This window comes from Felis catus, chromosome A1 (genome assembly GCF_018350175.1).
Source record: "Felis catus isolate Fca126 chromosome A1, F.catus_Fca126_mat1.0, whole genome shotgun sequence".
NCBI classification, from domain to species: domain Eukaryota; kingdom Metazoa; phylum Chordata; class Mammalia; order Carnivora; family Felidae; genus Felis; species Felis catus.
The window spans coordinates 22,122,276-22,149,330 of NC_058368.1; the positions used below are offsets into that span (position 1 = coordinate 22,122,276).

At 39.9% G+C, this 27,055-nt stretch overlaps 1 protein-coding gene across 8 annotated transcripts in view; it reads left to right on the plus strand.

Annotated features, from left to right (window-relative positions):
* The window catches only part of CAB39L (calcium binding protein 39 like), a 131,715-nt gene that overhangs the window by 102,145 nt on the left and 2,515 nt on the right, over positions 1-27,055 (plus strand). For all 8 annotated transcript variants that reach the window (XM_045052723.1, XM_019826173.3, XM_045052735.1 and 5 more), the window contains one exon: positions 12,035-12,178. In XM_045052723.1, coding sequence (XP_044908658.1) covers positions 12,035-12,178 — 144 coding nt within the window. The remainder of the gene's footprint in view (positions 1-12,034; positions 12,179-27,055) is intronic.

The following is a 27,055-nucleotide window of genomic DNA, read 5'->3' on the forward strand; positions in this document are numbered from 1 at the left end:
AAGCAGGGTGCCTGGGTGGCTCACGTGGTTAAATGTCTGACTCTTGATTCCGGCTCAGGTCATGATCTCACAGTTGTGAGTTTGAGCCCTGCATTGGGCTCTGCCCTAAGTGTGGAGCCTGCTTAAGATTCTCTCTCTTCTTGCTGCACACGTAGAAAACTGATTTGAGGATTAACACAACAATCTGCACAACCTGAACCACAGAACTCAGCAGGTACGCAGCGCAGAGAGGTGAACTGAGGGAGAGAGAAGCCGCAGAGGGCAGGGAGGTGTTTTTGCTTGTGGAGAGAGGACGGAGACGGGATGGGGGTGGGGTGGGGGGTATTATGGAAAAAGCACTCTCCCCCAAAAGCAGTTGGAGAAAAAGTGGGAAAATGGAAACGGCCACAGGGACTGAACTAAAAAGGGAGAAAGGAGAAAGGAGAGGGTTTAAATTCCATTAAGACTCTCTAAACAGGGGGGAGCGCAGACTCTGAAATTCTGCAGCTCAATACCTGGCAGTGCTCTGGTGAGAAGGGCGAATCCTCAGGAGCAGAGTGAAGTCAGGGGTCTTCGGGCCACACGGGGAAAGGTGGTTCCCCTGCTGGGGAGGCTGTGCGGCCACCCGGTCCCAGCAGACCCCAGAGGACAAACACATTCGCTACTCCAGGAACAAGGTCGTTAAAGGTGAAGCCTGGTGCCAGAGGTGTGTTGTGATTTTCCATAATCCCTGAAACGCTGCTGCTACACTATTTCGTGAACTTTTTCTGGGGCGGGCTGGCACCTGGCCGCAGTCTCGGGGCACCAGCAGCAGCACAATTCCGCGAAAAGTTCCTGGGTGCAGCCGGCACCCAGCCATTGCTCGGTGAGATCCTCCCCCAGAGGGTCTGAGCCGGTTAAAAGCCGCAGTCCCTCAGAAGTGAGGAGTCGGGAAACACAGCTGATCTGAGATAAAACTCAGGAGGGAGGTGCCGCCTGGCAGCCTGAAGGCTTGGTCACAGACAGTGTAAAAGCAGGGAGTGCTCCAGCTTCTGGAGACAAAGGACAGGTGCGCGATTGCTGGTCGAGTGGAGCAGAGTTCCGATTTGGAGATTCGGTTCCCGCGTGACGCCATTTTTGCCACTCCCGCGCATGGGCTTACGCACCAACAGGCACCACAACACTCCACACCAGGAAGCTAAGCAGCGCCATCTAGTGGAGAATGGAGCTGTTACACTAAGCCCCATCCAACTGGGCCAACCTCGCTGTTCAGAAACACAAGTCTCCACCTGCTTAGATTATGGACTATAAAGTGCTTCATAGTTTGATTGCTAGGGTAAAATGAAGTAATTTGAATCCCATTTCAGTCTGTTCGCTGGCCCATCTATAAAATTTTCTTTTTTTCCTTTTTCTTCTTTTTCGTTTCTTTTCTTTTTCTTGAATAAAGAGAAAAATATTTTTATTTTCAATTTTTATTAAAAATATTTTTCTTTAAAATTTGTTTGTATTATATTTTATATTTTTTTTTGTAAAATTTTCAAATTCTACTTTACTTCCATCATTTCATTTTATTCTATTTCAGTGTACTCATTTTTTCAGATTTTCAAATGTTTTCCTTTTTTTCTTTTTCCCTTTTTTCTCTAATCTATCAAGCTCCTTTCAACAACCAGATAAAAACACACCTAGGATCAAACATCATTTATTGGACTTGGGTGTGTGTGTTGTTTTTAATTTTTTAATTTTAATTTTTTTGCCTTATTAATTCCTTTTCTTCCTTCAAAATGACAAAACAAAGGAATTCACCCCAAAGGAAAGAGCAGGAAGAAACAACAGCCAGAGACTTAATCAAGAGAGATACAAGCAAGATGTCTGAACCAGAATTTAGAATCACGATAATAAGAATACTAGCTGGGGTCGAAAATAGATTAGAATCCCTTTCTATGAAGATAAAAGAAGTAAAAGCTAGTCAGGATGAAATAAAAAATGCTATAACTGAGTTATAGCAATCTCGAATGGATGCCACAGTGGCAAAAATGGATGAGGCAGAGCAGCCAATCAGTGATATAGAGAACAAACTTATGGAGACTAATGAAGGAGAAAAAAAGAGGGAGACTAAGTCAAAGAGCACAATTTAAGAATGAGAGATTTCAGTGACTCATTAAAAGGAACAACATCAGAATCATAGGGGTCCCAGATGAAGAGAGAGAAAAAGGGGTAAAGGGTTATGTGAGCAAATCATAGTGGAAAACTTTACTAACCTGGAGAAAAACACAGACATCAAAATCCAGGAAGCACAGAGGACTCCCATAAGATTCAACAGAAACTGACCATCAACAAGACATATCATAGTCAAATTCACAAATTACTCAGGCAAGGAAAGAATCATGAAAGCAGCAAGGGAAAAAAAGTTCTTAACTTACAAGGGAATACAGATCAGGTTTGCAGCAGAAACTTGGCAGGCCAGAAAGGAGTGGGAGGATATAGTCAATGTGCTGAATTGGAAAAATATGCAGCCAAGAATTCTTTATGCAGCAAGGCTGTCATTTAAAATAGAAGGAGAGATTAGAAGTTTCCCAGACAAAAATTAAAGGAGTTCATGCCCACTAAACCAACGCTGCAAGAGATTTTAAGGAGGACTCTCTGAGGTGAGAAAAGATAAGTAAATAAATAAATAAATAAATAAATAAATAAATAAATAATACCAAAAGCAACAAATTTTAGAAAGGACCAGAGAACACCACCAGAAACTCCAACTCTATAAGAAACATAATTGCAATAAACTTATATCTTTCAGTATTCACTCTAAACGTCAATGGACTAAATACTCCCATCAAAAGATACATGGTAACAGAATGGATAAAAAAACAAGAGCCATCAATATGCTGGAGACCCTCTTTAGACCTAAAGACACCTTTATATTGAAATTAAGGGAATGGAGAACCATCTATCATGCTAATGGTCGACAAAAGAAAGCCAGAGTAGCCATACTTATATCAGACAATCTAGACTTACAAATAAAGGCTGACAAGAGATGAAGAAGGGTATTCTATCATATTAAGGGGTCTATCCACCAAGAAGACCTAATAATTGTAAACATTTATGCTCCAAATGTGGGAAAACCCAAATATATAAATCAATCACAAATACAAAGAAACTTATTGATAATAATACCGTAATAGTAGGGGACTTCAAAACCCCGATGACAGCAAAGGACAGATCATCTAAACCAGAAAATCAACAAGAAAACAATGGCTTTGAATGATACACTGGACCAGATAGACTTGACAGATATATTCAGAACATTTCATCCTAAAGCAGAATATGCATTCTTCTCCAGTGCACATGGAACATCCTCCAGAATAGATCACATACTGGGACACAAATCAACCCTCAAGTGGTACAAAAAGATTGAGATTATAACGTGCATATTTTCAAACCCCAATGCTATGAGACTCAAAATCAACCACAAGAAAAAATTTGGAAAGGTAACAAATACTTGGAGACTAAAGGACATCCGACTAAAGAATTAATGGGCTAACCAAGAAGTTAAGGAAGAAATTAAAAAGTACATGGAAGCCAGTGAAAATCATAACACCACAGCCTCAAACCTCTGCGATGCAGGTTCCCATAAGAGGGAAGTACATAGCAATCCAGACCCTCCTAAAGAAGGAAGAAAGGTCTCAGAAACACAACCTAACCTTACACCTTAAAGAGCTGGAAAAAGAATAGCAAATAAAACCCGAAACCAGAAGAAGACAGGAAATAATAAAGATTAGAGCAGAAATCAATGCCATCGAAACCAAAAAACAGTAGAGCAGATCAATGAAACCAGAAGCTGGTTCTTTGAACGAATTAACAAAACTGATAAACCACTAGCCAGTTTGACCAAAAAGAAAAAGGAAAGGACCCAAATAAATAAAATCAAGAACAAAAGAGGAGAGATCACAACCAACACAGCAAAATAAAAAAATAATAAGAGAATATTATGAGCAATTATACACCAATAAAATGGGCAATCTGGAAGAAATGGACAAATTCCTAGAAACATATACACTACCAAAACTGAAACAGGAAGAAACAGAGAATTTGAACAGACCCATAACCAGTAAAGAAATCGAATTAGGAATCAAAAATCTCCCCAAAAAACAAGAGTCCAGGGCCAGATGGCTTTCCAGGGGAATTCTACCAAACATTTAAGGAAGAGTTAACATGTACTCTCTTGAAGCTGTCCCAAAGAATAGAAATGGAAGGAAAACTTCCAAACTCTTTCTATGAAGCCAGCATGACCTTGATTCCAAAACCAGACAAAGACCCCACTAAAAAGGAGAACTATAGACCAATTTCCCTGATGAACATGTATGCAAAAATCCTCAAGAAAATATTAGCCAACCGGATCCAGCAATACATTAAAATTTTTTTTCACCATGACCAAGCGGGATTTATACCTGGGATGCAGGGCTGGTTCAATATCCGCAAAACAATCAATGTGATTCATCACATCAATAAAAAAAGGACAAGAACCATATGATCCTCTCAATAGATGCAGAGAAAGCATTTGACAAAATATAGCATCCTTTCTTGATAAAAACCCTCAAGAGAGTAGGGAGAGAAGGATCATACCTCGAGGTCATAAAAGCCATATATGAAAGACCCAATGCTAATATCATCCTCAATGGGGAAAAACTGAGAGCTTTCCCCCTAAGGTCAGGAACAAGATGGGGATGTCCACTCTCACCACTGTTATTCAATATAGTATTGGAAGTCTTAGCCTCTGCAATCAGACAACACAAAGAAATAAAAGGCATCCAAATCGGCCAGGAGGAGGTCAAACTTTCACTCTTTGCAGATGACATGATACTCTATATGGAAAACCCAAAAGATTCCATGCTGATCCATGAATTCAGCAAAGTGGCAGGATATAAAATCAATGTACAGAAATCGGTTGCATTCCTATACACCAACAATGAAGCAACAGAAAGAGAAATCAAGGAATCGATCCCATGTACAATTTCACCAAAACCCATAAAATACCTAGGAATAAATCTAACCAAAGAGGTGAAAAATCTATACACTGAAAACTATAGAAAGCTTATGAAAGAAATTGAAGAAGACACAAAAACACGGAAAAATTTTCCATGCTCCTGGATAGGAAGAACAAATATTGTTAAAATGTAGCTACTACCCAAAGCAATCTACATATTGAATGCAATCCCTATCAAAAAAACACCAGCATTCTTCACAGAGCTAGAACAAACAATCCTAAAATTTGTATGGAACCAGAAAAGACCCTGAATAGCCAAAGCAATCTTGAAAAAGAAAACCAAAGCAGGAGGCATGACAATCCTCCTGAAGCAAGGATTGCCTCTTGAAGCAAGACTTCAAGCTGTATTACAAGGCAGTAATCATCAAGACAGTATGGTATTGGCACAAACGCAGACACACAGATCAATGGGACAGAATAGAGAACTGAGAAATGGACCCACAAACGTATGGCCAACTAATCTTTGACAAAGCAGGAAAGAATATCCAATGGAATAAAGACAGTCTCTTCAGTAAGTGGTGCTGGGAAAACTGGACAGCAACATGCAGAAAAATGAACCTGGACCACTTTCTTACACCATACCCCCAAACACACTCAAAATGGATGAAAGACCTAAATGTAAGACAGGAAGCCATCAAAATCCTCCAGGAGAAAGCAGGCAAACACCTCTTTGACCTTGGCCTCAGCAACTTCTTACTTAATGCATCTCCGGAGGCAAGGGAAACAAAAGCAAAAATGAACTATTGGGACCTCATCAAAATAAAAATCTTCTGCACAGGGAAGGAAACAATCAGCAAAACTAAAAGGCAACCGATGGAATGAGAGAAGATATTTGTAAACGACATATCAGGTAAAGGGTTAGTATCCAAAATCTATAAAGAACGTATCAAACTCAACACCCAAAAAACAAATAATCCAGTGAAGAAATGGGCAAAAGACATGAAGAGACACTTCTCCAAAGAAGACATCCAAATGGCCAACCAACACATGAAAAAAATGTTCAACATCACTCATCATCAGGGAAATACAAATCAAAACCACAATGAGATACCACCTGACACCTGTCAGAATGGCTAACATTAACAACTCAGGCAACAACAGATGTTGGCAAGGATGTGGAGAAAGGATCTCTTTTGCACTGCTAGTAGGAGTGCAAACTGGTGCAGCCACTCTGGAAAACAGTACGGAGGTTCCTCAAAAAATTAAAAAATAGAATGACCCTACAACCCAGCAATTGCACTACTAGGTATTTATCCAAGGGATATAGGTATGCTGTTTCGAAGGGATACATGCACCCCAATGTTTATAGCAGCGCTATCAACAATAGCCAAAGTATGGAAAGAGGCCTAATGTCCATTGGTGGATGAATGGATAAAGAAGATGGGGTATATATACAATGGAGTATTACTCAGTGATCAAAAAGAATGAAATCCTGCCATTTGCAACTATGTGGATGGAATTAGAGGGTATTATGCTAAGCGAAATTAGTCAGAGAAAGGCAAATATCATATGACTTCACTCATATGAGGACTTTAAGACACAAAACAGATGAACATAAGGGAAGGGAAGAAAAATAATGCCGAAACAGGAAGGGGGACAAAACCTAAGAGAGTCTTTAATATGGAGAATAAACAGAGGGTTACTGGAGGGTTTGTGGGAGGGGGGATGGGCTAAATGGGTAAGGGGCATTAAGGAATCTACTGAAATCATTGTTGCACGATATGCTAACTAACTTGGATGTAAATTAAAAAGATAGATTCTCTCTCTTCCTCTCTGTCTCTCCCCCACTCACTTTCTCTTAAGAAAAAAAAAGACAGATAAAGCGCATGTACAATATAGAAATTGTTGAAATGAATACTAAAGAGTTGGCTCTTTTGAATGCTAGACTGTAGGCAGACATCACTATTCAAGGAGAGAGCCTGTCAAATACTGTGTATTTAGTAGAAAACTATTGTTTTGGATTGCTCCGCTGGTGCATTATTGGTTTTTCTTTTTGAGAATTAGGTCTGGGGTAGCAGTATGTTCTGTTTTGACACAGCTGTTTATATCTCTGAATTCTGTAATATTTTGCACATAGATGTTTCATCATTTTAGAAATCAAGAGAGTTTAGGTTATTTTAAGAGTATACTTAGAGTATTCTTTAAGTGATAAACTGTCTTAAAGCTCAGCTGTGTTCTAACTCCAAAGCTACCAACCGTCTTTTGTTAATCTTATTCTTAATTTTCGTGAGCTACCTTGAGATGCTTGGATTCCCGGTGTCAATAAAAAATAATTAACAAAGAAATTCCTTCCCCTCACATGACAGAGCTTAGGAATTTATTTCTTATCTTCTTCAGAGCCTGGTATTTAATTATTAGAGGGAAAGATTATAATTCAAAAGAAGCTTGGTAGAATTTGGGCGTTTTTTTTTGGCTCTGGTCAATTTCATTAAAACACTAAGTTAAAAGAAACTCTTATTATTTCCACTTGCTTTGGTTCTACTTTGTAATATATAAGCCTATAAAATGAAATTTAGAGAACTAAAAACAATTTTTTTCCATTTTACCTAGTATAGTATTGTGTTAAATGCTTTGTATTATGATGAAATGCAGCATTTTGTCATTGTCAGTATTAATTAAAATAGATTAAATTTAATGGCTAAAAGAGTCAGTGTAGTTGGTAAATAATTTAACACAATTGCTTGTTTCATAAAACTAGTGAAATTATATTAGCAAAGGCTAGGTTGGATAGAGTTTATATGTATGCATACCCATGGAATAAAAATAAAAGTGACTTAATCTGAATTTAACTCATAAATGTCACTTCAGCAAATTATTGAGTGTGTGTGTACATGCAAATTAGGAGTAAATTTTTTTAGTGAAATTTCTTTGTTGCTGAAAGACCTTTTGATATGTGTATGTGTATATAGTAATATGTATATGTATTTGTGTATATATGATGTGTATTTTATTGGATTTTTATATATGTTTTATATAAATATATCTTTATATATCAATGTAGAAGCTGTATCTATATCTATCTATAGATGTAGAAAGCTCTGTAAAGAAGCCTATCTATATCTGTATATGCCCATGTATATCTTAGGTGGGTGTATCTTACATCCACATATATGTCTTGTCAGTTTTACAACCCAAAAGAGGTTTGTGGTTTGTTTTTTGTTTTTTGTTTTGTTTTTTGGGGTGTTTCGTTTTGTTTGGTTTTGTTTTGTTTTTTGGGTTTTTTTTTTTTTTTTTTTGAGAGTCTGGAAGCCATTCTGCTGACCCATAAACATGCCAGAAGACAGCACGCCTATTGCCCTGTCACCAGGGAAATTAACCCTGGTACTTCTCTCCAAGCTGCAAGCATTTGCTTGTCAGAGAGATAAGAGTTTTATTTAATTCTCTTTATTAGTGGAATAAAGGCAATTAGTTAAAACAAATAGCTACCTCAGTGGACAGGTGGGTTCAGAGTGAAATGTGAAGGGTGCACAGCAAAAGGCACTGTCAAGTCCCCTTACAGAGAACAGGTTACCTTTCATCTTGAGAAGATATGCATGTAACGGGTTGCAGCTGCATGGCAGTATAAGTAAGGTGTAATTTTATGTGTCTTCGTGATGTCTTTTTCACACATTACCTACAATGATGTGCTGTGGATGTGCTTATTTAGTAATCAAACTGCTTGCTTTCTTTTCTACGTTTTGTCAACTTTATTTCCCCAACAGTATCCATGCACATCACACAGTTAAGTTGTAAAGGGTACAAACACAAACATGATTTGATGGATGCCCTTACGTTCTAAAGAGGCAAGTGGGGCGCCCGGGTGGCTCAGTCGGTTAAGCGTCCGACTTCAGCTCAGGTCACGATCTCGTGGTCCGTGAGTTCGAGCCCCGCGTCAGGCTCTGGGCTGACGGCTCAGAGCCTGGAGCCTGCTTCCGATTCTGTGTCTCCCTCTCTCTCTGCCCCTCCCCCATTCATGCTCTGTCTCTCTCTGTCTCAAAAATAAATAAACGTTAAAAAAAAATTTTTTTTTAAATAAAGAGGCAAGTAAGTCTGTACTGCAAGGCAGTGAGTACTGCTGAGGAAAAACAATGCAGAGCAACAGGGGAGAAAGTTGAGCTCTTAGAAACTGAACGTAGAATGGTGGTCCCCAGGCACTGGCAGGCAGGGGGATGAGAGGTATTGGTCAATGGGTACAAACTTTCAGTTATGAGAAGACTAAGTCCTAGGATCCCATGTCCAGCATGGTGACTATAGTTAAGAATACTGTGTCACGTACTTGAAACTTGCTGAGAGTGGATCTTAAGCATTCTCATCACACACCAAACCAAAGGGTAACTGTGAGGTGATGGATGTGTTAATTAACATGATTGTGGTAAATGTTTTACAGCGTATACATATTTGAAATGATTGTGATGTACACTTCAAGTATAGCCAGTTTTGTCAGTTATATCTAAATAAAGCCAGGGGAAACATTCAGAGCAAAGAGAGTGCAGCCACAGGGGCAGAAGAATGAGGAGTAAGTGGGGCTCCAAGGAAAGGAAGTAGAAGTGACTCAGGAACACAGAGGGCTTTGAATGCTATCCTAAGAGTTTAATTTTTTCCCCCTAAATTTATTGGCATCCAGGGATTTGTTTATTCATTCACTCCTGAAGTGGAATTGGTAACATGAATGGGGCTGATCTTCAGGAAGATGTGTTTGACACTGCATGCAGGGTGGATTGGATTGGGTCTGCATTGAGGAAGGGACCACTCTGCGTGCTGCCGCAGGAGCCCGGCGAGAGGCCCTGAGGGCTGGAAAGAGGATGCTGGCAATAAAAGTAGAAGGAAAGATGTTCGAGACATTGATAAACAGAAAATTGGCAGACCATGGATGTAGACTTGATGCAACGGCGGAGCGAAAGAAGAAGCCGAGGAGGACTTCAACTCTGCCCTAGGGACCTGGCTGGCAGTGGTGTCATTAACAAAGCAGGAAAGGAAGGGTTTCAGAGAAGCTGAGTGTGATTAGCTAGCCAAGTGTTCTACTGGGCCTCCAGGCAGGCAGTTAGAAACTTTGGTATATATATTAAAAAAAAAAAAAAAAAGAAAGGGGGTAGGGGTTGCCTGGGTGGCTCAGTCAGTTGAGCATCCGACTCTTGATTTCAGCTCAGGTCATGATCCTAGGGTCGTGGCCTTGAGCCCTGTGTTGGGCTCTGTGCTGAATGTAGAACCTGCTTGAGAATCTTTCTCTCTCTCTCCGTCTCTCTCTCTCCCAACACCCCCTCCCCCAACTCACACTGTCTCTCTGTCTCTCAAAGTAAAAAAAAGAAAAAGTAACGTTGTTATAGAGCTTAGGAAAGAAACTGGGACTTGAAATACAGGTTTGGGAGACATCTTCCTAGATATTACAGTTGAAGCCTTGGGTGTAGGTAGTAAGACTGAAGAGGGAGAAAAGATCAGAGATTCAAGATACCGCTTGGAAAATTCCTACATAAGGAGGGCAGTAACACAGGAGCAAAGAAACAAGCTGCAAGAGATAAGGAGCCAGAAGAATTCAGTGGCCTTGAAACCAGGGGCAAAGAAAGTTTCCAGAAGAGGGGCAGTTAGCTCTAGATGTGGCAGAGATATTAAGGAAAACGAAGATGAACAGTTTACACGACGGCTGTCCCATGTTTGAGAATACCCAGCTAACATCCATCACTGCCCATCATTTCCTTTTGTGCGCTAAAATAACTTTAAGGTGTGTAGTTCTCAGTTGTTAAATAGACAGCCAGATGCACACCCTCACACACACACACACACACACACACACACACACACACACACACATCACTGCACACACATGTCTGGGGTTCTGTTGCTAGACAGTATTGTGATAGACAGCCAGCTCAAAGTTTCATGTGCTTTCTCCTCCCATCCAGGATTTCTGTAACTATCTGTACAATAGATTACTATCCTGAGGCATCCAGAAAAGGTCTGGTGAATAGGAGAACTCAAAAATAAGTATATCATGTATAAAGCTGTGTGAAGGGTACATTTCAGCTGCCTGGTTGCTGAAGCTTTAGGATCTCTACCACTACATGAGAATAAAAAGTTGATGAGGTAGAGAACATTCAGTGATGCTACTAGAGGCTCTCCCACTATTCTCATTTTTGGTATTTTTATTTTGTTTTAAAGTCTGTCTTAGTCTGTTTGGGCTGCTACAACAAAAATACCACAGACTGGGAGGCTGGGCAGCCCAAGATCAAGGGGCCAGCAGCAAGAGAGCTCTCTGGGGTCTCTTTCATAAGAGCACCAGCCCCATTCATGCAATTCTACCTTCCCAAAGGCCCCACCTCCTAATACCATCACATTTGGGGTTAGGATTCCAACATACAGATTTTAGGGAGGCACAGACATTCAGTTCATAACATGGAATAATGCTGCATTTGGGGGGAACCATTAATTTGTTACAAGAAAATGTTTTGCTTTACTTTTTTATAAAAACTTGCTGTACATATTAAACTTCATGTGGATTCAGGGTCAATGATTTTTTTTTTCTTGGCTATCTAGCAGGTTTTGTAATAAAAGTTAGGGGGAAGGTAAGATTCACTTAATGGAACCTATTTGCCCAGTAAGCTACTAGAGTACATTTATTCAGGGAAGGGAGGTATAACTGTGGAATCAATTTTGGTATTCTTTTTTCTAGCACAATGCCTAAGAAGCAATGTGGTACTGGGAAGCAAGATTAAAGTAAGCGAGGAAAATAATAAATTCATTTTGGGCTATCTCTGGATGAAAGCTACAGAGAGAGCTTTTTTAAGCTGCAGCAATGACTGGCTTTTTAAAAAGATGCAGAAATGCATTAATCACTGAGTTTAGCAAAACTGTGTGAAAAGCTTAAAATAACTTAATAACCACTCCTTTCATGCCTGTGCTAAATGTAAGATGCATGTAATAAAGACTCTCAGTTTTTTTCACGTCAACATTCCTAACCACATTTATAGTTTGTTTTTCAGGGAAAAGTGCCATATATTTTGAATCAGATGGCTCTCAGATTATTGCTTTAATTTTGTGTTTGTTTGTTTGTTTGTTTTGTAGCTGCTAGGTGAACTGATCCTGGACCGACACAACTTTGCCATTATGACAAAGTACATCAGCAAGCCAGAGAACCTCAAACTGATGATGAACCTCCTTCGAGATAAAAGTCCCAACATTCAGTTTGAAGCCTTCCATGTCTTTAAGGTAAAGTGCAACAGAAATAACGTGGGCATTTGCTTTTCACTTTCAAATGGCTAACTCCCTGCTGTTCACTCTTCTTTATACTTGAGAGAAAATGAAATAGGCAGTTTTTCTGTTTTGTGTGACTTGGATGAAATTTTAGAGTTATTTTAATGAATGCCCATTTGTTTCTAATCCCTATCTCTAAATATTTTCATTTTTTCCACTGAGAAAATAGGTGGATACTGTTTCCCAAACGTTACTAAAATAATCAGCGATAGAGCCAGAACCCAAATCCCAAGGGTCGGAATTATTGAATGCTTTGCTTTCTGCCTAAAGTGTTTTTTTGAACCTTAAATGAAGCAGTGAAGAAACAGTGGGGCACTACTCACTTTCATTACTTGTTTAGAAATTTTTTTTTAAATATGTTTTGCTATGAATGGAAACTAGTTCCCCATAACACCAGCTTCTTTCTAACACTTTTTCTTTGATGTAAGAGTGACAAAATGGCCTTCTAGTAATTTTAGACAATATACTTTTTTAAAGCATGGTAGGAGAAATCTGTAATCTGTAATCCCATACTTGTAATCAAACTATTGTAAAGATTTTAGTTAACTTTATTTTCCTGTGCTCATATTTGAAGGTTTTTTTTTTCTGCAGCTGTATTCACATGGTACACAAAATTGATATCCCGATTTTATCACTTAGTGCTATTCCAGAAGAGGTGAACATTAATTCATTGTTGTTATATATGGGTTTTAGAGCCAGTAGTTTTATTAGCATTACAGTTTATCATTGGATTTATTTACTCTAGTTTACTTGAATCGTCCTCTGTTATTTATATTTAGGTTGTTTCCATTTTCCCCACTGTAAGGAATGCTGTCATGAGCATTTTCTATATCCAGCCAGTTGTTTTTCCATATTTGGGATTATTTTCTTAGGATAGATTATCTGGAGGGGTGCCTGAGGGGCTCAGTTGGTTAAGTGTAGGACTCTCGGTTTCCTCTCAGGTCATGATCTCACGGTTTGTAGGTTAGAGCCCCACATCAATTCTGCGCTGGCTGTGCAAAGCCTGCTTGGAATTCTCTCTCCCTCTCTCTGCCCCTCCCCCGCTTGCATGCCTACACATGTGCAAACTCTCTCTCAAAATTGTTTTAAAAAGGATTAAAAAAGGATAAATATCTCTGGAGTAAAATTAAGAGTCAAGGGAGTTCCAGGCTTTTTTTGGATCTTTATGATGTTTATTCGGTGACTGAATTTATAAGTCTAAAAATGGGAGACATGACAGTTTATAAGGTATGTAGCTGTTGCTTTCAGAGGTTAAAAAAAAAAAAAAAAAAAGCTTGGTCCATCTTTCAGCCATCGGGTCTTTTTTGGCCAGAGAGCCGCTAGAGAAATTCAAATAACAAATTAATTTATAAATTCCATTCAATTATGTTCAAAATCCCTACAGGACTTCTCATGGAACTTGGCAAGCTGATTCTGAAAGTTACGTGGTAGAACAATGGTCTAAGGTTAGCTATGGCAATTTTAAAAAAGAGCAAGGTAGGGGAATCCACTCTACCAGATACTGAGACTTAAGATTTATAGTAAATGAAGACAGTATTGTATTGGCATAGAGATAGATAAATAAAACAACAAAACCAAGGTAGAGGGCCCAGAAATAAACCTGTACAAACATGAAATGGTTTTGATAGTGGAAGAATTATAAATCAGTTGAGAATAGGTTAACTGTTTAATAAATGGTTCTAGAGTAATGGATTTCATCCATGGAGAGAAAACCCTATACTATACCCTCCACTATACTCAGAAATAAATTCTCGGTAAAGATCTGCACTTGAAAAGCAAAACTTTTTAACTTTTAGAAGAGCAAATAAGAGACTGTCTTTATGATGTATAGGAGGGAAGAATTCTTTAAACAGAATGTAGAATCACAAAACATAATAGGAAGTATTTAGTTAACTACATCAAAATAGACACCTTTCCAGCGAAAACATCCAGATGGCTAACACACATGAAAAAATGCTCAACATCACTCATCATCAGGGAAATACAAACCAAAACCACAATGCGATACCACCTCACACCTGTCAGAATGGCTAACATTAACAACTCAAGCAACAACAGATGTTGTCGAGGATGCAGAGAAAGAGGATCTCTTTTGCACTGCTGGTGGGAATGCAAGCTGGTGCAGACACTCTGGAAAACAGTATGGAAGCTCCTCAAAAAATTAAAAATAAAAATACACTACGGCCCAGCAATTGCACTAGTAGGTATTTATCCAAGGGATACAGGTGTGCTGTTTCGAAGGGGCACATGCATCCCCGTGTTTTACCAACAATAGCCAAAGTATGGAAAGAGCCCAAATGTCCATTGATGGATGAATGGATAAAGAAGATATGGTATATATATATACAATGGAGTATTACTCAGCGATCAAAAAGAATGAAATCCTGCCATTTGCAACTATGTGGATGGAATTGGAGGGTATTACGCTAAGCGAAATTAGTCAGAAAGACAAATATCATATGACTTCACTCATATGTGGAATTTAGGATACAAATCAGGTGAACATAAGGGAAGGGAAGCAATAATAATATAAAAACAGGCAGGGGGGACAAAACAGATGAGACTCCTAAAAGTGGAGAACAAACTGAGGGTTGCTGGCGGTGTTGTGGGTGGGAGGATGGCTAAATGGGCAAGGAGCACTAAGGAGAACACTTGTTGGGATGAGCACTGGGTGTTATATATAGGGGATGAATCACTACATTCTACTCCAGAAATCATTATTGCACTATATGCTAACTAACGTGGATATAAGTGAAAAATAAATAAATAAATAAATAAATAAATAAATAAATAAATAAATAATTTTTTTTAAAAAGACAGAATAAGCAAAGTGAAAAGATAGAATGTGACACATATAACTGGCAAATCATTTGGAAAGACAATTCAATAGAAAAATGGGCAAAGGATGCAAGTTGGTAACTTACAGATGAGAAAGCCTGATTGGTCAATAAGGAGGTGAAGATGATCATCTTACTAAGTAACATTGGAAATGGCCATTGAAATATCAATGAGATATCATTTTACATTTTCATAATGGCAATATGTTTAAGTCTGACAATAACAAATATTGGTAAGGTTGGACAGCAGTGGAAGCTGTCCTACACTGTAAGTTAGCACAACCACTTTGGAGAGCAATTTAGCAAATTAAAGAACTGAAGTATGCGTATCCTTCAATCCTGAAATCTCATTTCTCAGCAATTGTTTTAAGTTTATTTTTGAGAGAGAGAGAGTGTGTGTGTGCAAGGGAGAGAGAAGGGAGGGAGAGAATTCCAAGCAGGCTCCACAGTGTCAGCAGTAGCCCGATATAGGGCTGGATCCCACAAACTGTGAGATCATGACCTGAGCCGAAATCAAGAGTCGGACACTGAGCCAATGGAGCCTCTCAGGTGCCCCTCTCAGCAAGTTTTTAGAGACATTCTTGCACATGTGCATGAGGAATTATGTACAAAAATATTTATCACAACATTGTTTAGAATGGTGTAAAATGAGAGAAAAAAACCACAAATGGGCATCAACAGGAGATGGGGAAAATAAATCGTGATATATTCATACAGTAGGATATAGTAATGGGTTAAAATTAATTGAATTATACCAATCAGTGGGGACAAATCCCAAACACTGAATCAAAAAGGAATGTTAAAAGGATGTTATTTATTTAAAGGTTGAAACCATGCAAAACAGTACTGTATATGGATTCATACTTCTGCAGCTATAGTCTGAAAACCTGTATAGGGATGATAAATACCAAATCCAGAATAGCAGTCACCTCATTGGGGAGGGTTAGGGAGGAGAATGGTATCATGAAGAGGTGACCAAGAGCCTCTAATTACATCTGTAATGTTTTAGTAAAAAATCTGCAGGCAAGTATGCCAAAAATCTTAGATTTTTTTTTCTTCTTACCCAATTCTTTTTCTTTCTTTCTTTCTTTCTTTCTTTCTTTCTTTCTTTCTTTCTTTCTTTCTTTCTTTCTTTCTTTCTTTCTTTTTCTTTCTTTCTTTCTTTCTTTCTTTCTTTCTTTCTTTCTTTCTTTCTTTCTTTGTCTTTCTTTTTTCTTTTTCTTTCTTTCTTTTAATATATGAAATTTATTGTCAAATTGGTTTCCATACAACACCCAGTGCTCATCCCAAAAGGTGCCCTCCTCAATACCCATCACCCACCCTCCCCTCCCTCCCACCCCTCATCAACCCTCAGTTTGTTCTCAGTTTTTAAGAGTCTCTTATGCTTTGGCTCTCTCCCACTCTAACCTCTTTTTTTTTTTTCTTCCCCTCCCCCATGGGTTTCTGTTAAGTTTCTCAGGATCCACATAAGAGTGAAACCATATGGTATCTGTCTTTCTCTGTATGGCTTATTTCACTTAGCATCACACTCTCCAGTTCCATCCATGTTGCTACAAAAGGCCATATTTCATTTTTTCTCATTGCCACGTAGTACTCCATTGTGTATATAAACCACAATTTCTTTATCCATTCATCAGTTGATGGACATTTAGGCTCTTTCCATAATTTGGCTATTGTTGAGAGTGCTGCTATAAACATTGGGGTACAAGTGCCCCTATGCATCAGCACTCCTGCATCCCTTGGGTAAATTCCTAGCAGTGCTACTGCTGGGTCATAGGGTAGGTCTATTTTTAATTTTTTGAGGAACCTCCACACTGTTTTCCAGAGTGGCTGCACCAGTTTGCATTCCCACCAACAGTGCAAGAGGGTTCCCGTTTCTCCACATCCTCTCCAGCATCTGTAGTCTCCTGATTGGTTCGTTTTGGCCACTCTGACTGGCGTGAGGTGATCACTGAGTGATGGTTTTGATTTGTATTTCCCTGATGAGGAGCGACATTGAGCATCTTTTCATGTGCCTGTTGGCCATCCGGATGTCTTCTTTAGAGAAGTGTCTATTCATGTTTTCTGCCCATTTCTTCACTGGATTATTCGTTTTTCGGGTGTGGAGTTTGGTGAGCTCTTTATAGATTTTGGATACTAGCCCTTTGTCCGATATGTCATTTGCGAATATCTTTTCCCATTCCATTGGTTGCCTTTTAGTTTTGTTGGTTGTTTCCTTTGCTGTGCAGAAGCTTTTTATCTTCATAAGGTCCCAATAGTTCATTTTTGCTTTTAATTCCCCTGCCTTTGGGGATGTGAGGTAAGAAATTGCTACAGCTTAGGTCAGAGAGGTCTTTTCCTGCTTTCTCCTCTAGGGTTTTGATGGTTTCCTGTCTCACATTTAGGTCCTTTATCCATTTTGAGTTTATTTTTGTGAATGGTGTGAGAAAGTGGTCTAGTTTCAACCTTCTGCATGTTGCTGTCCAGTTCTCCCAGCACCATTTGTTAAAGAGGCTGTCTTTTTTCCATTGGATATTCTTTCCTGCTTTGTCAAAGATGAGTTGGCCATACGTTTGTGGGTCTAGTTCTGGGGTTTCTATTCTATTCCATTGGTCTTTGTGTCTGTTTTTGTGCCAATACCATGCTGTCTTGATGATTACAGCTTTGTAGTAGAGGCTAAAGTCTGGGATTGTGATGCCTCCTGCTTTGGTCTTCTTCTTCAAAATTACTTTGGCTATTCAGGGCCTTTTGTGGTTCCATATGAATTTTAGGATTGCTTGTTCTAGCTTCGAGAAGAATGCTGGTGCAATTTTGATTGGGATTGCATTGAATGTGTAGATAGCTTTGGGTAGTATTGACATTTTGATGGTATTTATTCTTCCAATCCATGAGCATGGAATGTTTTTCCATTTCTTTATGTCTTCTTCAATTTCCTTCATAAGCTTTCTACAGTTTTCAGCATACAGATCTTTTACATCTTTGGTTAGATTTATCCCTAGGTATTTTATGCTTCTTGGTGCAGTTGTGAATGGGATCAGTTTCTTTATTTGTCTTTCTGTTGCTTCATTATTAGTGTATAAGAATGCAACTGATTTCTGTGCATTGACTTTGTATCCTGCAACTTTGCTAAATTCATGTATCAGTTCTAGCAGACTTTTGGTGGAGTCTATCGGATTTTCCATGTATAATATCATGTCATTTGCAAAACGTGAAAGCTTGACTTCATCTTTGCCAATTTTGATGCCTTTGATTTCCTTTTGTTGTCTGATTGCTGATGCTAGAACTTCGAACACTGTGTTAAACAACAGCGGTGAGAGTGGACGTCCCTGTCGTGTTCCTGATCTAAGGGAAAAAGCTCTCAGTTTTTCCCCATTGAGGATGATGTTAGCTGTGGGCTTTTCATAAATGGCTTTTATGATGTTTAAGTATGTTCCTTCTATCCCGACTTTCTCGAGGGTTTTTATTAAGAAAGGATGCTGAATTTTGTCAAATGCTTTTTCTGCATCGATTGGTTCTTATCTTTTCTTTTATTAATGTGATGTATCACGTTGATTGATTTGCGAATGTTGAACCAGCCCTGCATCCCAGGGATGAATCCCACTTGATCATGGTGAATAATTCTTTTTATATGCTGTTGAATTCAGTTTGCTAGTATCTTATTGAGAATTTTTGCATCCATATTCATCAGGGATATTGGCCTGTAGTTCTCTTTTTTTTACTGGGTCTCTGTCTGGTTTAGGAATCAAAATAATACTGGCTTCATAGAATGAGTCTGGAAGTTTTCCTTCCCTTTCTATTTTTTGGAATAGCTTGAGAAGGATAGGTATTATCTCTGCTTTAAACGTCTGGTAGAACTCCCCTGGGAAGCCATCTGGTCCTGGACTCTTGTTTGTTGGGAGATTTTTGATAACTGATTCAATTTCTTCACTGGTTATGGGTCTGTTCAAGCTTTCTATTTCCTCCTGATTGAGTTTTGGAAGTGTGTGGGTGTTTAGGAATTTGTCCATTTCTTCCAGGTTGTTGAGTTTGTTGGCATATAATTTTCCATAGTATTCCCTGATAATTGCTTGTATCTCTGAGGGATTGGTTGTAATAATTCCATTTTCATTCATGATTTTATCTATTTGGGTCATCTCCCTTTTCTTTTTGAGAAGCCTGGCTAGAAGTTTATCAATTTTGTTTATTTTTTCAAAAAACCAACTCTTGGTTTCGTTGATCTGCTCTACAGTTTTTTTTAGATTCCATATTGTTTATTTCTGCTCTGATCTTTATTATTTCTCTTCTTCTGCTGGGTTTAGGCTGTCTTTGCTGTTCTGCTTCTATTTCCTTTAGGTGTGCTGTTAGATTTTGTATTTGGGATTTTTCTTGTTTCTTGAGATAGACCTGGATTGCAATGTATTTTCCTCTCAGGACTGCCTTTGCTGCATCCCAAAGTGTTTGGATTGTTGTATTTTCATTTTCATTTGTTTCCATATATTTTAAAATTTCTTCTCTAATTGCCTGGTTGACCCACTCATTCTTTAGTAGGGTGTTCTTTAACCTCCATGCTTTTGGAGGTTTTCCAGACTTTTTCCTGTGGTTGATTTCAAGCTTCATAGCATTGTGGTCTGAAGTATGCATGGTATGATTTCAATTCTTGTATACTTATGAAGGGCTGTTTTGTGACCCAGTATGTGATCTGTCTTGGAGAATGTTCCATGTGCACTCGAGAAGAAAGTATATTCTGTTGCTTTGGGATGCACAGTTCTAAATATATCTGTCAAGTCCATCTGATCCAATGTATCTTTCAGGGCCCTTGTTTCTTTATTGACCATGTGTCTAGATGATCTATCCATTTCTGTAAGTAGAGTGTTAAAGTCCCCCGCAATTACCACATTCTTATCAATATGGTTGCTTATGTTTGTGAGTAATTGTTTTATATATTTGGGGGCTCCTGTATTCGGCGCATAGACATTTATAATCGTTAGCTCTTCCTGATGGATAGACCCTGTAACTATTATATAATGCCCTTCTTCATCTCTTGTTACAGCCTTTAATTTAAAGTCTAGTTTGTCTAATATAAGTATGGCTACTCCAGCTTTCTTTTGACTTCCAGTAGCATGATAAATAGTTCTCCATCCCCTTACTTTCAATCTGAAAGTGTCCTCAGGTCTAAAATGAGTCTCTTGTAGACAGCAAATAGATGGGTCTTGTTTTTTTATCCATTCTGTTACCCTGTGTCTTTTGGTTGGCGCATTTAGTCCATTTACGTTCAGTGTTATTATAGAAAGATATGTGTTTAGAGTCATTGTGATGTCTGTAGGTTTCATGTTTGTAGTGATGTCTCTGGTACTTTGTCTCACAGGATCTCCCTTAGGATCTCTTGTAGGGCTGGTTTAGTGATGATGAATTCCTTCAGTTTTTGCTTGTTTGGGAATACCTTTATCTCTCCTTCTATTCTAAATGACAGACTTGCTGGATAAAGGATTCTCGGCTGCATATTTTTTTCTGTTCATCACATTGAAGATTTCCTGCCATTCCTTTCTGGCCTGCCAACTTTCAGTAGAGAGATCCGTCATGAGTCTTATCGGTCTCCCTTTATATGTTAGAGCATGTTTATCCCTAGCTGCTTTCAGAATTTTCTCTTTATCCTTGTATTTTGCCAGTTTCACTATGATAGGTCATGCAGAATTTCGATTCAAGTTACATCTGAAGGGAGTTCTCTGTGCCTCTTGGATTTCATTCCCTTTTTCCTTCCCCAGATCAGGGAAGTTCTCAGCTATTATTTCTTCAAGTACCCCTTCAGCACCTTTCCCTCTCTCTTCCTCCTCTGGAATACCAATTATGCATAGATTATTTCTCTTTAGTGCATCTCTTAGTTCTCTAATTTTCCCCTCATACTCCTGGATTTTTTTATCTCTCTTTTTCTCAGCTTCCTCTTTTTCCATAATTTTATCTTCTAGTTCCCCTATTCTCTCCTCTGCCTCTTCAATCCGAGCCGTGGTTGTTCCATTTTATTTTGCAGCTCATTTATAGCATTTTTTTAGCTCCTCCTGGCTGTTCCTTAGTCCCTTGATCTCTGTAGCAATAGATTCTCTGCTGTCCTCTATACTGTTTTAAAGCCCAGTGATTAATTTGATGACTATTATTCTAAATTCACTTTCTGTTATATTGTTTAAATCGTTTTTGATCAGTTCATTAGCTGCCGTTATTTCCTGGAGATTCTTCTGAGGGGAATTCTTCCGTTTTGTCATTTTGGATAGTCCCTGGAGTGGTGCGGGACTGTGGGGCACTTCCCCTGTGCTGTCTTGAATAACTTGCATTGGTGGGCGGGGCCGCAGTCAGACCTGATGTCTGCCCCAGCCCACCGCTGGGGCCGCAGTCAGACTGGTGTGTGCCTTCTCTTCCCCTCTCCTAGGGGCGGGATTCACTGTGGGGCGTCGTGGCCGGTCTGGGCTACTTGCACACTGCCAGGCTTGTGGTGCTGGGGATCTGGCGTATTAGCTGGGGTGGATCGGCAAGGTGCACAGGGGCGGGAGGGGCAGGCTCAGCTTGCTTATCCTTTGGTGATCCACTTCAGGAGGGGCCCTGTGGCAGCAGGCGGGAGTCAGACCCGCCGGAGGGATGGATCCGCAGAAGCACAGCGTTCGGTGTTTGTGCGGTGCAAGCAAGTTCGGTGACAGGAACCAGTTCCCTGTGGGATTTTGGCTGGGGGATGGGCGAGGGAGATGGCACTGGCGAGCACCTTTGTTCCCCGCCAAGCTGCGCTCTGTCCTCTGGGGCTCAACAACTCTCCCTCCCGTTGTCCTCCAGCCCTCCTGTTCTCCGAGTAGAGCTGTTAGCTTATAACCTTCCAGATGTCAAGTCCCACTTGCTGTTGGAACACACTCTGTCCGGCCCCTCCTCTTTTGCAAGCCAGACTCAGGGTCTCTGCTTGGCTGGCGGGCCGCCCCTCCGCCCTGGCTCCCTCCCGCCAGTCCGTGGAGCGCACACCGCCTCGCCGCCCTTCCTACCCTCTTCCGTGGGCCTCTCGTCTGTGCTTGGCTCCGGAGACTCCGTTCTGCTAGTCTTCTGGCGGTTTTCTGGGTTATTTAGGCAGGTGTAGGTGGAACCTAAGTGATCAGCAGGACGCGCGGTGAGCCCAGCCTCCTCCTACGCTGCCATCTTCCTCCCCAATTCTTTATTCCATAAAGCCGGAAATCTTAGATTTTGATAGAGCAGCTCATGGGAACGTGACATCTGATATGTTATTATTGTACTCTTTTTCTATGTCAGAATTATTTCATAAAAAAGTAAATGCAAATCAGAAGAGGCACAAATAGACTGCTGTAGCACTGGAAGCTGCCTACACAGTATAAATGATAGACCGTCTCAAGACCCTCCTGACTGAAGAAATTGTGGGAAGCCATGTATCCTGTCATCCAGCTCCTGTGGAATTTTAACATCATCTTAGATGAGAACAAGCCACATAAAATTTTGTTCAAAAATGCAGGATTATGGAAGTATTCAGTGGGTGGCCAAAGAGAAATAACCTACTTCTGTCCTCAGAATTTGGATCATCTAATCATTGGACAGAGTGGGTGCATTTAAAAATAGCTGACCACTTCTTTACTTCTATGTGCCTACCCCGTACCCTGTGTTTCCTCCACTGAAGTAAGAACTGAATTGTTCACTTGCCAAGTATAATATTTTGTTATTTAGAAAAAGCAACAGCTGAGTCCGAGAGTGTTTTTTTTTCACAGTTCTGTGTTAATAGTTTTTTCCCCAAAAACACCTTCCATAAGGGGCAGAAAATGTTTAACACACTACTACTAAAACGTCTTTACTAGATTATTTTCATTAGCTTGCTGCTAAGTTCAGAGAAGTGAATGAGATGCCATCTCATGTTTTTTTCTGTTGTTGACCAGCAGGATGGTACAGTGGGAAAGTGCTGGATGGAAGTCAAGAGACCTGGGTCTTTGTTCCGGCTTAATTGCCACCAGTGACTTTGGGCAAATCCATCCAGATCTGATTCCTCACTTGCCGAATGCAAGCATTGAATTCATGTCAGTAGTCTAGTCGTAGTCTGTTACTCGGTTCAGACCTTTGTCTCGTGATTCTGGCTGTCCCAGAGGGGTGCCCAGTGTGAACTTAGGAATCAGCTATGAGTTGGCTCCCTTTCCTTTCCCCGTTAATTTCCTTTATAGCAAAGGACCATGATACCACTTCCCACCAAACCAGGTAGGGGATGGGGGTGGTCTGTACCTTTTGGCCCACTTCTTAGAACAGCTGGAACTCAGGCATGGCCAGTGATGAAAATGTTCCTGAGTGTATTACTCTGTCACTCAGATCCTAGCAGTGGCTGCCATTGCTATTTCCCTGAAAACAAGAAGCTCCACCCTCACTTCTTCCAAAATACAACGGCCAGCTTGACAATTCACCTAAAAAAAGTACAGAGAACAAGAAATATCCTAGTTGAGAAATCCTTTCCATGTGGTCTTACTGAAAAGAAGGCAGAATTGCAGATTAATTTGGTGAAAGCCTGACCATGAATTACCTACTTCCTTCAGGACCTGTTCTTTTTAGCAGGCCAACCACTCTGGTCTTGACGTGCCAAATCTAAGTCTACTGATGGAGGAAACAATTCAGCTGAGTAAATTTAGGAATCAGCTATGAGCTGATGTAATATTAATAATTTTTCTAGGGGCGCCTGGGTGGCGCAGTCGGTTAAGCGTCCGACTTTAGCCAGGTCACGATCTCGCGGTCCGTGAGTTCAAGCCCCGCGTCGGGCTCTGGGCTGATGGCTCAGAGCCTGGAGCCTGTTTCCGATTCTGTGTCTCCCTCTCTCTCTGCCCCTCCCCCGTTCATGCTCTGTCTCTCTCTGTCCCAAAAATAAATAAACGTTGAAAAAAAATTTTAAAAAGAATAATTTTTCTAAAAATGTTAACAGTACAGTAAAAAATGCTTATTTCAACTTAATGTTTCATCAACTACTTTAAGTTTTTTTCAGTTTTATTTATCGTAAAAGAGAGAAAGAGAGAGAGAGAGAGAGAGAGAGAGAGAGCTGGGGAGGGACAGAGAGAGGGAGAGAAAATCTCTAGCAGGCTGCACACTGTCAGTGCAGAGCGTGACATGGGGCTCGATCCTGGGAGATCATGACTTGAGCTGAAATCAAGAGTCCAACGCTTAACTGACTGAGCCATCCATACGTCCCCATCAACTATTTTAAATAGTGCAGAATGCTCAACTTTATCATGTCTTCATCTGAACTCAATGTGCCCTTTTTGCTTATTTAACCAAGTTGTGGAGAGAAAAAGTGAAAAGCTGTAATTAAGACCTCACCTCTCTTTTCTACTTTTTAAGAGACTCTCTTTAAAAATTCATAAAATAGCCCCCTCTATGTTTGTTTATAGAAAGGTTTATAAAGGGTATTTGTGACCAACTTTACCAATATCACCAAACATACTACTCATGTCTCATTGTGATAATCCTGGCACTGAGTATTTATAATATTATTGCCTACTTTAACAAATACAGTTGTGATAGTATATAAGGAAAACGAAGACTAGTGATATTTATAAGGAAATGTGAATATTATTAAAATAAGAAATTTTTTAAAGTTGCTTTTCCATGTAGTTTTGGAATAAGTACATAGCTTCTTACATAATTTCTACAGTTGTGTGCAATTTGTAAATCCCAAAGACTTGGATTCCAAAATCCCAAAGCAGTTGTCAGAACAACAACGTCTCTTATTGTAGCCTTGACCGTACCTTAAATGGTGATTGGCTCACTTCATTGTAAGAAGAAGCTGTAAATATTAAAAACATAGTAAATGAGGAAGCAGTTTACAAACCACCATGTATAGAATGCAAGCCCAGTTTTGTCTAAAATATATTTATAGCTATATGCACAGAAAGAAATGCTGGAAGGACGTACACCAGATATTCACAGTGGTATCTTTAGGTGGAGAAATTATTTAAGAGGTTTTTTTTTTTTCCTTTCTTCTTTGTGTCTTTCTTTTTCTTTGTTTTCCTGGTTTTCCACACGTATCACTTTCATAATCAGAATGATGATAAGGACAGTGGCAGTGAGGGGGATGATTTCAGGAGAATCTGCAGAGTTTTAAGCATCCTCAACTTCCAACCTGCTCTCGTCCTCCCTGCTCACTTCCCTCCCAAGGTTTTGTTTCTCCCCGCACAGGTGGTGGGGCCCCGTCTGGTCCAGCTGTGGGCTCACTGGTGCTCACAGACATCAGCCAGCTTGCAGAGGCAGGGATCGGGTCCTTCTTTCTTAAATAGGAAAAAAGTTACTGTCTTTGATCAATAATGACAGGTATTGTGTCAAAATATTCTAAATATGATATCGCTCAGATTTGTATTCACCTGAAGTGGGGAGCCTTTAGAATGAAGAGGCCTTATTTTATGCTTCACTGGGATGGAATTTAGCTTTGAGTTACTTCCATGTAACTGTAACGGGAGGCCCAGTTTCAAATCCACGTACGAAGCACTCAGGGCTTCCGGCATGCCTCTCAGACAGTAAGGTTAGCAAAGCAGAATACTAGCCTTCCAATGCCTTGTTTAGTGCAAATCCCTCTTGGCAAACTAGAATTTGAACGCAATGAATGAATGTGTGTATAAGGCATGCTTTTTTTTTTTTTAATCTTTCATAAAAAAGCATTCAGGTTTAAAATAGAGAGCAAAGTATTCTTAGTTTTCTGAGTTAAAAATATTTATGTTGTGGTCATGATATTTGCCTTTCTCTAACCATGCCTGAGAACTCCATGAATCACAGTTCTGAAACGTGTGTAAATGCAGGGATACAGCCAATAAGACCATGCTATAAAAAGAGAAGCCACAGGTAGTTCCATTTGTCTGACTTGTTTGGGGATGGTTTGAAAATAGCATGTTAAAAAAATGAGTTCAGCAGAGAGAGAACCAAGAAACTGCCTATACTGGTCATAATATTCAGAAGGTTTGGCTCACCGTGCCTTGATTTAGAAGTGTGTTCCTGGGGCGCCTGGGTGGCTCAGTCAGTTAAGCGTCTGACTTTGGCTCGGGTCATGATCTCATGGTTTGTGAGTTCTGCTGTCAGCACAGAGCCTCCTTCGGATCCTCTGTCCCCGTCTCTCCCTCTGCCCCTCCCCTGCTTGCACTCTGTCTCTCTCAAAAATAAACATTTAAAAAAAGAAGTGCATTCCTTATGGTGCTGGGTCATCTCCAGGCGCACTGGGGCCCTCAGTTCCTGGCCGTCTCAGAAGGATTGTGCACTGTTACATCAGCTGCCTCTAAGCAGCAGCTACCTTTAGAGGCAGCAGAGTTCAAGAGTCATAAAAAATTAAAATAGGAAAAAATTTTAAACTTGAACGCAAAGTTAGCAGTTTTTTGGTATACCGTGTGGAGATTCAGTGTAGTTAATCCAGTGATGCCTGATTGCAAATTCTTCTACGTTTCACATTTATGTTGGATTGAAACAGAGAAGCTTAGTTTATCCAATATAATCTTTTTTATTTTTTAGAAAGAAAGACTATTATGAGTTATTTACGTAGTTGCCACAAAATGCTAGACAGTTTCTACCTAAAACTTCACAGCAAGTCCCTTGTAAACAAATGGTAACCACAGGAGCCACATATTTGGCTTTAGCGCATGATTTTCTGACATACTAATACGTATTGTATAAAGGTCAGGCATTCTGTATAACAACGTGAACCAGTTGGGGGTCCTTTTTAAAACAAAAATATTTATTTTGAGAGAGAGAGAGAGAGAAAGTGACTGTGTGTGTGTGTGTGTGTGTGTGTGTGTGTGTGCGCGCGCGCGCATGCATGCAGGGGAGGGGCAGAGACAGGAAGGGAGAGAATCCCAAGCGGGCTCCCATCCGTCAGCACAGAGCCCAACGCAGGGCTCAATCCCAGGAACCATGAGATCATGACCTGAGCCAAAATCAAGAGTTGGATGCTTAACACACCGAGCCACGCAGGCACCCCAACATTTAAGACATTTAGAATCGAAACAGAGTAAAATTTAAAATGTTCGTAGATGGTTCTAATGTGCTCCTGGCTAGC